A 14916-nucleotide genomic window follows, 5' to 3' on the forward strand; every position below is an offset into this window, starting at 1 on the left:
GAAATATACTATACCTGCCCAAAAGGCACAAAAGGGGGAGGGCCACCTTCCGTTCCAATATTACTCCTACTGTGTTTTGCTAAACTCTGTAAAAGAAAATTGTTGCGTCAGTCACGGAAACAGAACACTGTGCCAGCTGGACACTACATGTGGCCTTAAGAAGAGTACACATGTTAACTTGATTAGCAGTTCTTCAGATAAAGAAAAAAGAACACGCGTAACAGTAAGCATAATCATTATTAATATTTATGGAATAGAAATGCTCTAAATAGCTAGTCAGCAATTGGTAATCTAGACCTGCAAAATACAAGCATTCTCAAATAATATAAATAACTAGTCAACAACAGAAATGAAATGGATTTGTAAGATACTGCTTTAAAATATCTGCTCATAGTCAATGTGTTGTTTCTTTCTTTACAAATCCTGACAACAGCAACAACCTGCACAAGAATGAAATTCATTGGAACTGACATAATGGTATGTGCTAGTTATTTCATACTAAACAGATATATTTGGGTCAGAACAGGACTAAGGGAAGATAGGCCCTTAACGACGATTAAGATGCTTTAAAAAAAAATAAATACATTTTTGCATAATGCATTTATCTTCTTCATTTCTTATTGCCCTTTTTGTTGTTATTGTTGACTTTTTTTGTGTGTTAAAACACTGGGACAGTCATGCATGGTTACATACATCACTGTAATATATATTTTAAACTTAACCCTGTATTATAACCTATAACCCTGAGTTACTTAGATGTATTTATTAGAATTACTTATATGCATTTATTATCCTGATGTAAAATTGATTTTATCTCCATCACAAAACTGCAGTATAAACGTCTATATGCTTTACGCCATTATACTACCATATATTATCAAGGAATTTCAAAAGGTAACTAAGATATTAATTCAGCTAAGGTTTTACTAAGTTAAGGCTTTTGGCCCACTCTTGAAATTACCCACTTTTATTCCATAAGCAAAGAACATTTTCAGAGTCATCTATGATCATTAAACATATCCAAGGGTAAAAATAAAATAAGTAAACAGACAAACTTTTCTTCACGCCCCACAGTAAAAAAAGTTGATACAACATTCAATAAATTATTCAAAACAAAGCACTTGCAAGTGCAAAAATCATAAATTTTTGCTGCTTTAGCACCAGTTCACTTAAAAGTACCTTCTTCAAATTATGAGCTAAGCAAGGGATGATCACTGGAGCACACCAGTACATTCTTGCTGCTGCTAACTAAACTCGCCCAGTACATTTCATGGGCAAGCTTGTTCCTCGGGGAGGTATTCTAGGTGAAGGGTAAAAAACGCCTCTACAGCCAAGCATGGTACTTCACTACATGGCACTTCACGCATGATTCATTTCACCCAACTTTTCACAGCATCTACAACGTAAATGTCTGTATCTGAGTCAGTGACATCAGGTTCTTTTTAAGAGACAAAGGCAAACAAGGACTGCTAAGGGAATATGTCACCCTTCGGATACCTGACGCCTTAAAACCTGCCTGTTCTTCCCTACTGACTGTAAAATGACTTTAGGGTGACTAAGTCCAATAGGTATCTTACATTATAGACATCATCTGAGGTTAGCGTCACGCATGCTGTCCTTACAACATGAGGCACTGAAGTCTGGCTCTGTAGAAACTATTCTAATCCCTGAAGCCACTGGTGCTAAAACAATACCAAAGAAGAAAAAAAAAACCACTACCACCTGGCCCTTCAAATGAGGTTTAAACAACCTAATTACCCCCAGAACACTGAGAACACTATGAAGGAATGATTATTTGGAATTCTCATCTAAAGAAGTCCGTGGAGCATTGTCTTCTATTTCTAAATAATCAAGAAAAAAAGATTACATGGTAACCTTTTCATTTACTCCTTCCTTATTTATTTACTGCCACTTAAATGGTGACACTTAAAAAAAAAAATGGAAGAAATTTAAAGGCAATAATTACCTTACAACAAATTTTATTGCTACAAAGAATACAACGCTTATTCCACTTGAACTGCATTTGTTGTGTGATGACACTGCATTCATTCTGTATACACAGTATTTGTAGTACAAGTCTGTTATTACTAAAGTCTGATTCCTCCCCAAAGCAATTTCAAATATCATCCTGAATGGAACAAAATGGTAATGCAACTCTAAGCCGACAGGCAGGTATCAGGGCAATAATTTAATACTGGACAAATAATTTTAATCCCAAAGCTTTGTAAAATTCTTTGACTTAATAGCACTGATTTTTAAAGCAAGTATAAACAAACTTATTTATTTCATCTTCTACACAGGAAGCCCAATTAACGCTCCTCAGATATCATAGTGGAGAAACAGAAATTGACTTGAAAAAAATTGAAATAGTCACACAAATACAAGTTTTCTGTCTTTTTATGCAAACACTGTTCAGTATTTCATTTAATCCTGACTGGCACGATTAGACAAGGAGTGGCAATGTCCTTTCTCAAATATCTTTGAGAGCTGACAGTCTTACTTACTGTCAACCATTCAGTTTTGTAAAGCTTTCTGAATGGGAAAACATTAAGTTCATGGGGAAAGTGCTACCGAAGGAGCATGTGGCTTCTATAGACTTGTTTCAGCCCTATCTGTCTAGTTGTCAGCCCGGATATAGACGTGGATCTATGACTTGCAGTGGCCATGGTTCACCTGTCCAAACTGATTTCTTGTTCCTCGTAGCTTTGCAGCTGACATGGTCACATTCTTGCTGCAAACTTGGACCATGTTCTGTGAGCTGTTCAGGGAGGAGAAGAAATTGAAAGTCCAGCAAACTCTCTGCAGCTTCCTGGGGAAATGGACATGGAGGTACTCGTCTCTGCCCCCATGTAACCGAGGATAGGATGCAGGGAAATTACATAAAGCTTTGCCAGGGGAGGTTCAAACTGGACATTAGGAAAAATTCCTTTACCAAGAGGGTGGTCGAACTCTGGAACAGGCTTCCTAGAGAGGTGCGTGACACCCCACGCCTGTCAGAGTGAAAATGCCCTCACTACAATGCTTTAACTTCTGGTTAGTCCTGAAGGGACTGGATCTTTGTAGGGCCCTTCCAACTGACCTGTTCTCTTCTATTCAAACTGCAAAATGGAACCAGAGAACTCAGGGAATAGCAATAGGCAATAATTAAATTCCTACAATGTATCTAACAGAAAATCAGTGAAAACAAACTCTTTTGAACATATCACATAAAGTCAACCTAAGCGGCTGACAAGTGCTGAAAGTTGCCCTTACCAGCACTATGGTTATAAAAAGGTTTGCTTTATTGTAAGCAGTTGTTGTTCTGTAGTTATTTCCTGACATTGACTTCAAAAACTAATTAGTATTTACAGAACAATGTTTCTTTGTTGAAACACAGGTAGAATAAACACAAGAACTAACTTGCCAAAACTCACTAGTAAAACAAACATGAAAACAGATTGTTCAAAGTATCACTAATAAAGCTAGCTGATTCTGTAAAGCCTTCTCTTTCCAACTAATTGATATTCTTAAGAACATGTAAGATGTTTGTGTCCCTTTTTTCAACCTTGTAGCTTAATGCTTTTATTTGGAAAGAAAACTTACATGTTTTATAGTCAATATGAACAAAAATGATAATATGGGATGGTTCTGTTTCTGGTCCCAGAACCCTTTTTTTAATCAAGCAGGCAATTTCATTTAGATTCAGGATTATTAATACATTTTTTAATATTGTCAATGATAAAAGCACAAAAAGAATGCCAAGCACACTCTCCATTCTGGTTGATTCTGTATCTCATGTTCAAATTAATTTTGGCCCAGTTCGCTCATATCTATAAAATGCAAACCAACATCAAAGAAGGCTAGCCAAAACAATAAACAACTGTGCCAAACTTTGCATCAGCAACAAAAGTACCTTACAGTGAAACGGTCTTTATAAGAAGCTACTCTTTGTTTTATATACATGGACATAATATAGGTGTGTGTCTCTTTGTAGTAGTAGTATAAGTAGTGGTAGATGCAGCAAGATTTTGGGGCTATTTGTAGCAGGGTCACAATTTCTTGTCCTAGGCATTTCCACGTATTTGTGAGGAAGTCCACCTAAGTTTCCTGCAGCAACCATGCTAAAACAAATGAAAAAGAACTTACAAGTAGTTGTAGATTGTTGAAGGACTTTAAAGCCTCCAATTCATGTAATCATAGTTTTACCTAAAGCACTGATGAAATCTTCAATGTAAGCTACTAACTTCAGTACTTTCTGTAAAACTACTTCTTTTTGTTGCCTCAAAAATTTACAATTACAATCTACAGATTGTACAAGGCATCATTCTTTAACATTTTCATACCATAAACCACTGTTCTGGTGTCATAATGGGAAGTGACCAACCATTAGGGAAGTAACCAAACAGTCTAGCAGACAACGCCAAGTTGGGCGGGAGCGTTGATCTGCTCAAGGGTAGGAGGAATCTACAGAGGGATCTGGACAGACTGGAACAATGCACCACGGCCAACTGTATGAGGTTCAACAAGGCAAAGTGCCAGGTCCTGCACCTGGGGCACAACAACCCCATGCAATCCTACTGGCTGAGGGAAGAGCATCCGAAAAGCTGCCCAGCAAAAAGGGACCTGGGGGTATTGGTTGACAGCCAATCACAGAATGGTTTGTGTTGGAAGGGACCTTACACATTATCTAATTCCAGCCCTCCTGACATGGGCAGAGACACCTCCCACTAGATCAGCTTGCCCAGGGCCCCATCCAACCTGGCCTCAAACATTTCCAGGGATGGGACATCCACAGCTTCCCTGGGCAACCTGTGCCAGTGCCTCAGCATCCTCAGAGTGAAGAAAGCCAGATGAATATGAGCCAGCATCGTGCTCAGGTGGCCAAGAAGGCCAACAGCATCCTGGCTTCTATCAGTGTGGCAAGCAAGAGTAGGAAAGTGATTTTCCCTTTATACTCAGCTCTGGTGAGGCCACATCTCAAATAATGTGTTCAGATTTGGGCCCTTCACTACAGGGAAGACACTGAGGTGCAGGAGTGTGTCCAGAGAAGGGCAACAAAGCTGGTGAATGGTCTACAGGACAAGTGTTATGAGGAGCAGCTGAGGGTGCAGGGGCTGTTTAGCTTGGAGAAAAGATGACTCAGGGGAGACCTCATTAATCCCTACAACTACCTCAAAGGACGTTGTAGTGGGTTGGGGGTTGGTCTCTTCTCACACGCAACAAGAGATGAGATGAGGGGAAATGGCTTCAAGTTGCACCAGGGAAGGTTTAGGTTGAAAACTAGGAAAAATTTCTTCACTGAAGGGGCTGTGGGTCATTGTAACAGGCTGCTCAGGAAAGCAGTTGAATCACCATCCCTGGAGGTAGTTAGAAGACATGTAGATGTGATGTTTAGGGACATGGTATAGTGGTAGACTTGGCAGTCCTAGGTTAAAGGTTGGACTAGGTGATCATTGTGTTTTTTTCCAACCTAAATGATTCTATGATTACTGCACTGAAATACATTCAATATGGTTGACAAATGTTTTCTGCCCCTGCAGATTAAAAAAGGAATCAGTTGCCATGCAAAAATAACTTTCCATTTCATTTGCAACAATATATTGATCTATTTACACATACTTGGCTTCATTCTTAAAAATACTTGGACAGTAAAGTTCTAAAAGCTTCTTGTGGAAAAGTTCACAGCTGACACATTACATTTAATGACAAAGCATAATTTGCATCTGGTAAAACAAGCATTTCCAGTGGTGTTACCTCACCCTTTGCAATTCCCACTTTTCTATAAGATGCTCCACTTCACCTCCGAGAACTGCAGTGTTACTGTCATCCAACAACAAGAATCCATTTCTCACTTCAACAATTCCTGAAAGCTTAATTTTTGTTCCAGGTGGAGTGTTCAAGCTACAAGCAGAAACAAAACCAAGTATTTCACATATGTTTATTAATATTTTGCCACCAAAAAGAACACATACAAAACTATTCCTATTATACTTTCAACATTTTCATATTTCATAATAAATGATTAGCATCAAAAACCTTTGCAATAACTCCTTCAACAGGCACCGTAGTTTTCAACAGCTTTTTTGGAACACTTCCCATTCATTACACAAAGATGCCATATTGCAAATTAGATTCTAACAGAGATGAATGTTTGCAAATTGTCTGGTTGGTTAAAATCCAATTTAACAGTACCAAGCTAAGGATGTGATTTGTCTAGACTAACAGAAGATGTCTCAAAGTCAGTTGTCTAAGAATAAGTTCCTCATCCTAAGACTCATTTATAGTTAATAAACGGAAGATTTCCAGATGGTTAATCATCTCGTTTGTTTTAGACATTTAACTTAGGAGAAAACTAGGAACAGTTGAGAATGATGCCTTCTATACATTGCTAACAGCCACAACTGTTCCAGAATATAAAAACCATGCACCTTGTGGTGCTTCTTCGCTCATTACTCCATGATTTAAAAGCAGATGGATGCTCTCTGTGGTCAACTCCCACAAGAAGGTACCTATCTTCTTTTCATTTGAATCTACCCTATAAAAACAACAGCAGATGCATAAAAGTATCATGCATCTCCAACTCCTAATTGAAAGATGTGGCAAGCAGCACAATCTGGAAATGATTATTTTTACAGTAAGAAACAAAAGAGGACAGTGTGTTATAACCTTTCGAGTAAGAGATAATAACCTCTTCAAAATATGCTAAAGCTGTCATTGCAGTCACAGAACCATACCACATGGTAAGGAACACTCACAGAGAAGTCAGACAATTTTAGCATTAGTAACTTAAACCTCTGCACTATTAATGGACTTTCTATATTGTTCTGACAGAAGCAAAGAAAATAAGATCAGAAAAAAAAAAAAAACAGACAAGAAAGAAAACAAGAACTTCTGTCACTACTACAGAAAGTGATGAGTTGTGACACTGGAGACTTCATCTAAGAACTTTTAAATTATGTCTTTTACTGGCTGTTGGTCTTGTGTGTACTGTTTGCTCTAGAATCTAATGCAGGACTCTGTTTGCCTTCCTTTTCCGCGCTTTTTATACTCCCATTGGAATATGATATTCCAAGTTGTGAGGGCTCAAGCTAAAATTAAAATATCATCAAGTACTCTACTTTTAGATCATCTTCACTCTGAACTGCAAGCTGCTTCCTACTCAGAATGAGCAGTATAACAATCAAAGACGACATTTAAAAATGAAGTACAAAAGGTCTACACATCTAGCAGAGACAGACAGAGGAAGAAGATGCTTTTTAAATAGAAAGTAATCTGGAATGAAGAGCAAAGCATACCATAACTCCAGAGACTACACACTGGAGATCTTTTTCAATATCTTAATGACTACACACACAAGAAATCCCCATGTTCAGCAGTAATTAGCTCTTCTGTCCTTCATTTTTAACTAAAGAAAAAATGACTAATTCGGTACAAGTTATAGCTTTGTCCATGGTAAAGCAACACTAATTGCATGAGGTTAGGTGCGTCAGGGCTGTGACATTCTTGTTACCAAGTCAGACAAAAAATCTGCGAAAAAAAATTGAGATTTGTCTCAAGTTAGCACACACTCATAAGCCTGCTTGCCTTGTTAAGTCTGACTCAACAGATGGCTGCAAAAATCCTCTTCAGCATAAAGAGCATTGTAAATTACATTCATATACACTTCTGCATGCTACTTTAAAGTTCTCCTGTATTTCCAAAATCTGAGACGGAAATGAGAATAAACCAAAAAGCAAAGTTGCCCACCTTATTTTTGACATACTACTGTATTCTATAGCTGTGCAGCTTGTGTGTCCATCAGTCATCTGTAAACGTAACATTCTGGGAGCAGCCTGAGACTCTTCATTATCCTTTGGTGCAGCAACATTGCGTATTTTCTGTATTTGCAGAACACATGGCCCTTCCAGCTATTTATGCAAAACAGAAAAGACAAAAATGTTAACACCTTGAAGCAAGCACACTGTAATATCTAGACACACTAACAGATGCCCCCAGGCAAAGCAAAGTGTAATTTAATTAGGCAGTTACGTTCAATTTCTATCACTCACATACAGTATGTTCTAAAACATGTCAAAAATGGCTTTTTCAGAGAAACAGCTGTAATGATGCTTAGTACATCTCTACAATATCAATTATAGAAAAGAAGTGAAAGATTTGGAGCGAGTGTACGAACAAAAAAAACAAGACTTCAAATACTGTATTTGTGGTGGAGGATTTCTCAAAAGCTGTAGAGGTTATGTTCATTTGGAAATCTACTTAAACTTGGAGCTTTTGTATCATTTCTTTCAATAAGTGAATATCTGAAAATGATAGTATAAACAACAGTATTTTCATTCATTTCTGTCTAACTCTTATTTCTGACAGTAACAGTTAAATGACCAATCCTGTTTCTCCTATGAATGGAGTTTTCTTTCCCCTTGATTTCAACAGAAGCATAACTGGATAATTTAATGTATAATAGGAAAACAAGTCCCCCTCTATCAACTAACTTCAAAAAACAAGACACAAAGAGATGACGATTAATATTTTTCTCTTCTAGAATTTTTGTACAGAAAGATTATTTCTATAGTAGTGAATGACACACCACCACACTCATAAATTGTTTCAACTCATTAAGCCTGGCTTATCATAAATTAAAACTTTTTTTTTTTAATATAAAATGTTTTCAAAGTACAAATGAAGAAGTGTTAGTTATATGAGAAGCACTCCTAAGTGACCACAACTAGATCTGGTACTCAGCTGAACAGTATCTTTATTATGATTGCAATTTCTCTCATAAATGTTAAATAAATTTTAGTTCTGGGCACGTGTTTTTGTTTTTAAATAACTGTTTGATAGACCCCTTACAATTCTGGAGCACAAAGAAATTAGAGCTAGGCTAACTATGAATATATATGCAAATAGATTCAGGTTTTCTTATACACTGTATCAAGCATGCATTACAATAAAGCACAGCTGCACATTTGACGAGCTTAGACAATAGCGTCTGCTTCTCTAATGATGAAAATTACATGTTACTTCAAAGAAACAGGTGCAGAAGAAGAACAGAAGAATGGTACTCTTAAGTAACTATGCTATATTAACAACCTATTTGTTTATACGGACTTAATCAGGTTCTTAGAGCTTCCCTGTCACAATTCAGCTCAGTTTCCCTCTCACCACATAAAACGACCACGTAGTGATGGCAGAAGTCCATCTTCCTGCAGAAGGAAGACTACCATCACAAAATTCCAGGTGAATCCAGAAGACCTATACCAGTAGTCTTTGCATGGACTACTTCAAAGAATCACTGTAACCCACCATATAAAAATCCTCTTAACTTGGCCAAGTTACAAAGACACATGAAGGCAATGTTAATATTTAAGTTTCCAAGTAGCTGTTCTCACTGAGCACAATGAAGAGTCACATGAAAACCAGTAATAGCAAGTTTTTACATTCAAGAGAGTTCATCAACCCAAAGTTAAAAGCTCTCTAGACCACTCTGCAGTACTTGCTCAAAGCTCCTTCAAGCCACAGGTTTCACACTGCTCTCTTGCAGTTTTTGATGAAAATCCTTAGATTCTGGTAAAATAACCATGTTGCACAATGCCAATGAAAGAGTAAACTACAACTGTAGTATCTGGAACATGAATGAAGGCATTACCTAAATGATAATATGGGATTATATAATAACAGAATCATCTAGGTTGGAAGAGACCTCCAAGATCACCTAGTCCAACCTCTGACCTAACACTAACAAGTCCTCCACTAAACCATATCACTAAGCTCTACATCTAAACATCCTTCAAAGACCTCCAGGGATGGTGACTCCACCCACTTCCCTGGGCAACCCATTCCAATGCCTGACAAACCTTTTGGTAAAGAAATTCTTCCTAATATCTAACCTAAAACACCCCTGGTGCAACTTGAGCCCATTCCCCCTCATCCTGTCACCAGGTACATGGGAGAACAGACCAACCCCCACCTCACTACAGCCTCCTTTAATGTACTTATAAAGAGCGATAAGGTCACCCCTGAGCCTCCTTTTCTCCAGGCTGAACAAGCCCAGCTCCCTCAGCCGCTCCTCGTAGGACTTGTTCTCCAAACCCCTCACCAGCTTCGTCGCCCTTCTCTGGACTCGCTCGAGCACCTCGATGTCCTTCTTGTAGCGAGGGGCCCAAAACTGAACACAGTACTCGAGGTGCGGCCCCACCAGAGCCGAGTACAGGGGGACAATCACTTCCCTAGACCTGCTGGACACGCTGATTCTTATACAAGCCAGGATGCCGTTGGCCGTATTGGCCACCTGAGCACACTGCTGGCTCATATTCATCTGACTATCCACCATCACTCCCAGGTCCTTCTCTGCCTGGCAGCTCTCCAACCACTCCTCTCCCAACCTGTAGCTCTGCTTGGGGTTATTGCGCCCCAGGTGCAGGACCCGGCACTTGGCCTTGTTGAACTTCATGCAGTTGGCCTCAGCCCATCGGTCCAGCCTATCCAGATCCTCCTGCAGAGCCTTCCTACTCTCAAGCAGATCAACACATGCACCTCACTTAGTGTCATCTGCAAACTTACTGAAGGTGCACTCAATGCCCTCATCCAGGTCATCGATAAAGATATTAAAGAGGACTGGCCCCAGTACTGAACCGTGGGGGAGGGACTGCACTAGTGACCGGCCTCCACTTTGGAGGATTTGACTCCATTCACCACAACAATTTGGGCCCGGCTATCCAGCCAGTTTTTAACCCAACTAAGCATACGCCAGCTCAAGCCATAAGCAGCCAGCTTGTTGAGGAGCACGTTGAGGGAAACGGTGTCAAAAGCCTTACTGAAATCAAGGCAGACCACATCCACAGCCTCTCCCTCATCCACTAAGTGCCATCACTTTGTCATAGAAGGAGAAAGATTGTATACAAAAAAACAGTTGCTCCAAAAAGTATTTGTTAACTGGACAGGCAACTGCACACATATTAATGAATAATCTTAGTTTTTCAATGTGAAAAGTACAGTATCATCTTCTACAATACACAGTATTGCACTAATGACATTATAATATTCATACTGAAAGTTTAAAATTTATTTATGTGAAAACTACTAGATAAATCTGAACTCTTGACCTTGAAACGGGAGAATGAGACAAAGGGTAATGACTGGAAGTTGAGGTTTAATGAATTCAAAAGCAGAAGTAAGGCATACATGTTATCAAGTGATAATGAATTTCCAGAGTAAATTACTTTTTTCTATAACACTATTTTAAAATACTTTTAAAATTTTATAACTAAAATTTATTTTAAATTGGTGCCAAGCTGGAATGTGAAAGATGATAGAATTACTTTGTTGACAGCCCTTTCAGTTTCCTGATTTCAGTACATCACCCTTCTCTTTGATGTCTTTTACTGACTACAGTAATGTGTTTCTTTTTCATTCTACTGAGATTTTAAGTGAAGTATTTGTCAAAATTATTCAAGCGTAGACTTTTAAGACCACCTTCATAATTTCAAAATGAAGTGCATCTATTTACTTTAAGAACCACTTGTCAAGCAGACCATGATTAGACAAAGCCTAGATTTCCTCAGCTTATATTTGTAGGTGAAACCTCATGTAAGAGCATACATGACTCTTGTAAAGAACAAAAAATGAAAACAGTATAAACAAATATCCACATTATAATGTGATACAATGTATTCAGGTCTTTCTAGACACAGTTTAAATAGACTAAAAGATAATTTACTCATATTTAGTTAACTCATAGGCTTCTTCCATACAAAGAAACATTTAAGTACTTCACATTGTGTTCAGAAAAAGAGTCTGCAATGTTAACTATGCACTCTGACTGGAGGGGGCTAGTAGATCAACTGTTGGATATACTATGCAGAACAAATCAAAAGCCCTTCCAGCAAATCCTGAAAGTCACTAAAACTATTTAATACCAGTGGTCTTCAAACAGTACTTACACTTGCCACAGGGTCAGCAAGTTAAGACATTGCCGCACACAAACAGGATGGCAGCAATTATCTTTAAAACAAGAGATGTTCCAGATCAAGCTAGAACCAGAAGCATACTAACTTGCCAAAGTACTGTGATCAAGGTAGAAAATCTTCTAATAAATCAGTCCCATCTGATCTCAAAGTTACAGAGGTAAAATCTGAAACAATTCCCAATAGCTACCTAATGATTTTTACGTAATGTAACAACTAGACTATAACCTACTGTTTTCAAGATACTGCCTGCCTAGAGGCATTGCTTTGACACACTCAACCTCATCTGAAAACTAAAAAGTCAACCTTTCACAAGGACTTTGCTATATCTATTATATCTAGCATTATCTACTTTTTCTCAAAAATACAGATGGAATCATGCCTCTTTAAAGCTCCTGAAATAGGCATTAGGAGCTAAGAACACAATCAAAACACTGAAAAGGTGAAGAGTTCAAGGATGAGAGCTTACCTAAAGCTGCTAAATAGCTCTCTCTAGACAGACTATCACTCAGTTCCATCTGTCAGCATCACTGCATGCACAGCCACAAGTACCTAAGCCTGTCAAAATCATCTCAATTATAAAAGATCAATGAAAAATTCATTTTTGACATACGCAGTTTCAAACACAGAGCAATCACTCTCAATGGAAGCTAAATACAAGCACCTCAAGACTGAAACTTTTTAATGCAGATCAGTTTTAACCGGAACAGCAAATTCAATCATGCCTTAAAATAAAAAAGGCTGTAGGAAACCATGACATACACAATCAAAGAGATGGTAGCAGGCAACTAAGCACTGTTAGTTATACTAATGTACTGGCAGAAATTGGGAAGTGTAAGAGTAACTTAAAACAAGAATTAAAATATGTAGCAAGTTATGTTCTAACTGCTTACCATCAGCCTGTCAGCATTTGGAAAGCATTTCTCTGATGTTAGAAATGAAATCCTTTCTGAACACTCGTGAAATGAATGTTTCAATTGTAATTGAGCATACATACTCAAAAGAAAACAAAGCTATACCCTAAATGTAACATCATTACTAAATTGTACATTATAACTTGTTATAACAGACTTCCTTGTATCTTCATTACATTAAAAATACCTCACATATATGCATGGCATACAGTCATCTGGATGGAAATGCGAGGGTTCAGCCTTCTTAAATCCTATGCAAATGTGGCCATCTTGTGGTTAATGGTGGTTATATAGATTTTTAAGGCCACACAAAACAGATATAAATGAGCAAATAAAAGATTTTTGTGTATCAGTGACTAAAGTTGACAATCACATATATGGTCAACTGCCCACATTGTTTCACATTTAGACTCTATTATGTCTTTTATGAAAATATTTGCCTATCGTCTTAATGCTACAAATCAAAGTTATTTTCCATGCAAGATGAACAACAGAAATGTGTAATTTTTCTTCCCTCCTGAAGCATTTCTGAACCACAGGTACCTTCTACTGAGAGGTTACACAAACAATTATTTTTACACATCTCAAAATAGGCAGCAGCACTTACTAAGTAGGCAGATTTGCCTAACTTCACTAAACGAAAACTGTACCGTTAGGAAAGCAAAGATCAGTGTACTATCTACTAGTTTGTGCTAAAAGCTATAAAAAAGTAATTCCCAGACTTTTTCTTTACAGTCCATACTTCTTTTCTAAAGCTAGAGGATTACCTTTCTCTAGCAAAAGGTTTACAGAGTGTTTTTTTTTCCTAGAATAACCATCTAAAAGCTATGATTTAAATAAAAAAGTTGATTAAAGTAAGACCAAACTAAATTTTAGCAGAAGTTCACACATAGAAAGTCCAATCTCCTTAGCAATGTCAACAGAAGCAGACAAGTTTGGAATTTAAGAAATAAGAAAACAAAAATGAATGTGCGCCACAATTTTCCTTCATCCCATTTTCTCTGGCTTCTCAAAACCCCCATCACCACTGCCAGAAGTTATCTACAAGAAAAAAAAGAAAAAAAAAAAAAAAGAAAGCTTTTTCCCCCTGTTTGTATTTTTACTCTTTATGACTGAAAATGAAAGGAATAGATACACATTGATTTCTCTCAATTACCTGACTATATGGGAAATAGAAGTGCCTTGAATCAAGCAAACTTGAATTTTAAAAAATTTGGATTGGATTAGATTCCTGCAGCACACAATCCTACTATCCAGTCTTCCATCCCCATCAACAGTAAGACAACCCCCTGCAGAAATATATCAAGCTCTATTCACTAACAACAATGACAGAATGACAGATGCATTAAAAAAAAAAAAAAAAAAAAAAAAAAAAAAAAAAAAAAAACTTAACTGCTACAGGGAAGAGATGTTCCAGAATATTATTGCACTGATTATTAAGCATCTTTTTTTTCAGTTTTTAATCTAGATTTCTTGAGTAGTTTAAATCAATTTCTCCACCAAAAATTCTCTTCCAATTTAAACTAATCTTACTCCTCTTTTATTACTTTCTTCTTTCTGATATGCTTACAAACTCTGTACCTCCTCCCTGATTCCAAGTTTGCTGCCTGGAAACATACTTTCCTTTCCACTTCCCACTTATCCTAGTAATACTCCCTTGTACTCGCAGTATCTCAATTTTACCTTTCTCAAAAACAATGACCAAAATTATACAATCGTCAGCTGCAACAAAACCTCTGCAATGTCTTCCCAGATATAGAGGTGTCTCAGAACACATCTTTATTCCACTTTCCTTTTCGCAGCCGCACTGCACTGTTTACAGGCAACACCAACTTCTATAACCAAGTTTCTCTCCTCTGCATTGACTCCCAAATGAGGGAGTTCTAAGCCTACAGCAGGACTGTCAGTCCCTAAATATGTGATTTCACATTTTATACACGTAACTTTTGCTTACTTAGACACAGTAATCACAACTTCCATACACCTTCCTTATTTTGCCACAGAAGTTAGAATATCCATACTGAAAATGGAGGCAAAGTATCAAGCTAGGAAAAAAAAAAAAT

At 37.6% G+C, this 14916-nt stretch overlaps 1 protein-coding gene across 1 annotated transcript in view; it reads right to left on the reverse strand.

Moving 5' to 3' along the window:
- TDRD3 (tudor domain containing 3) overlaps positions 1–14916 on the reverse strand; it is a 105334-nt gene that overhangs the window by 43208 nt on the left and 47210 nt on the right. Inside the window, exons 4-6 of the mRNA XM_032187127.1 lie at positions 7726–7886; positions 5739–5880; positions 15–86 (exon numbers count right to left, since the gene is read on the reverse strand). Of these exons, the coding sequence (XP_032043018.1) occupies positions 15–86; positions 5739–5880; positions 7726–7886 (375 nt within the window). The remainder of the gene's footprint in view (positions 1–14; positions 87–5738; positions 5881–7725; positions 7887–14916) is intronic.

This window comes from Aythya fuligula, chromosome 1, assembly GCF_009819795.1.
Source record: "Aythya fuligula isolate bAytFul2 chromosome 1, bAytFul2.pri, whole genome shotgun sequence".
Taxonomy (NCBI): Eukaryota; Metazoa; Chordata; class Aves; order Anseriformes; family Anatidae; genus Aythya; species Aythya fuligula.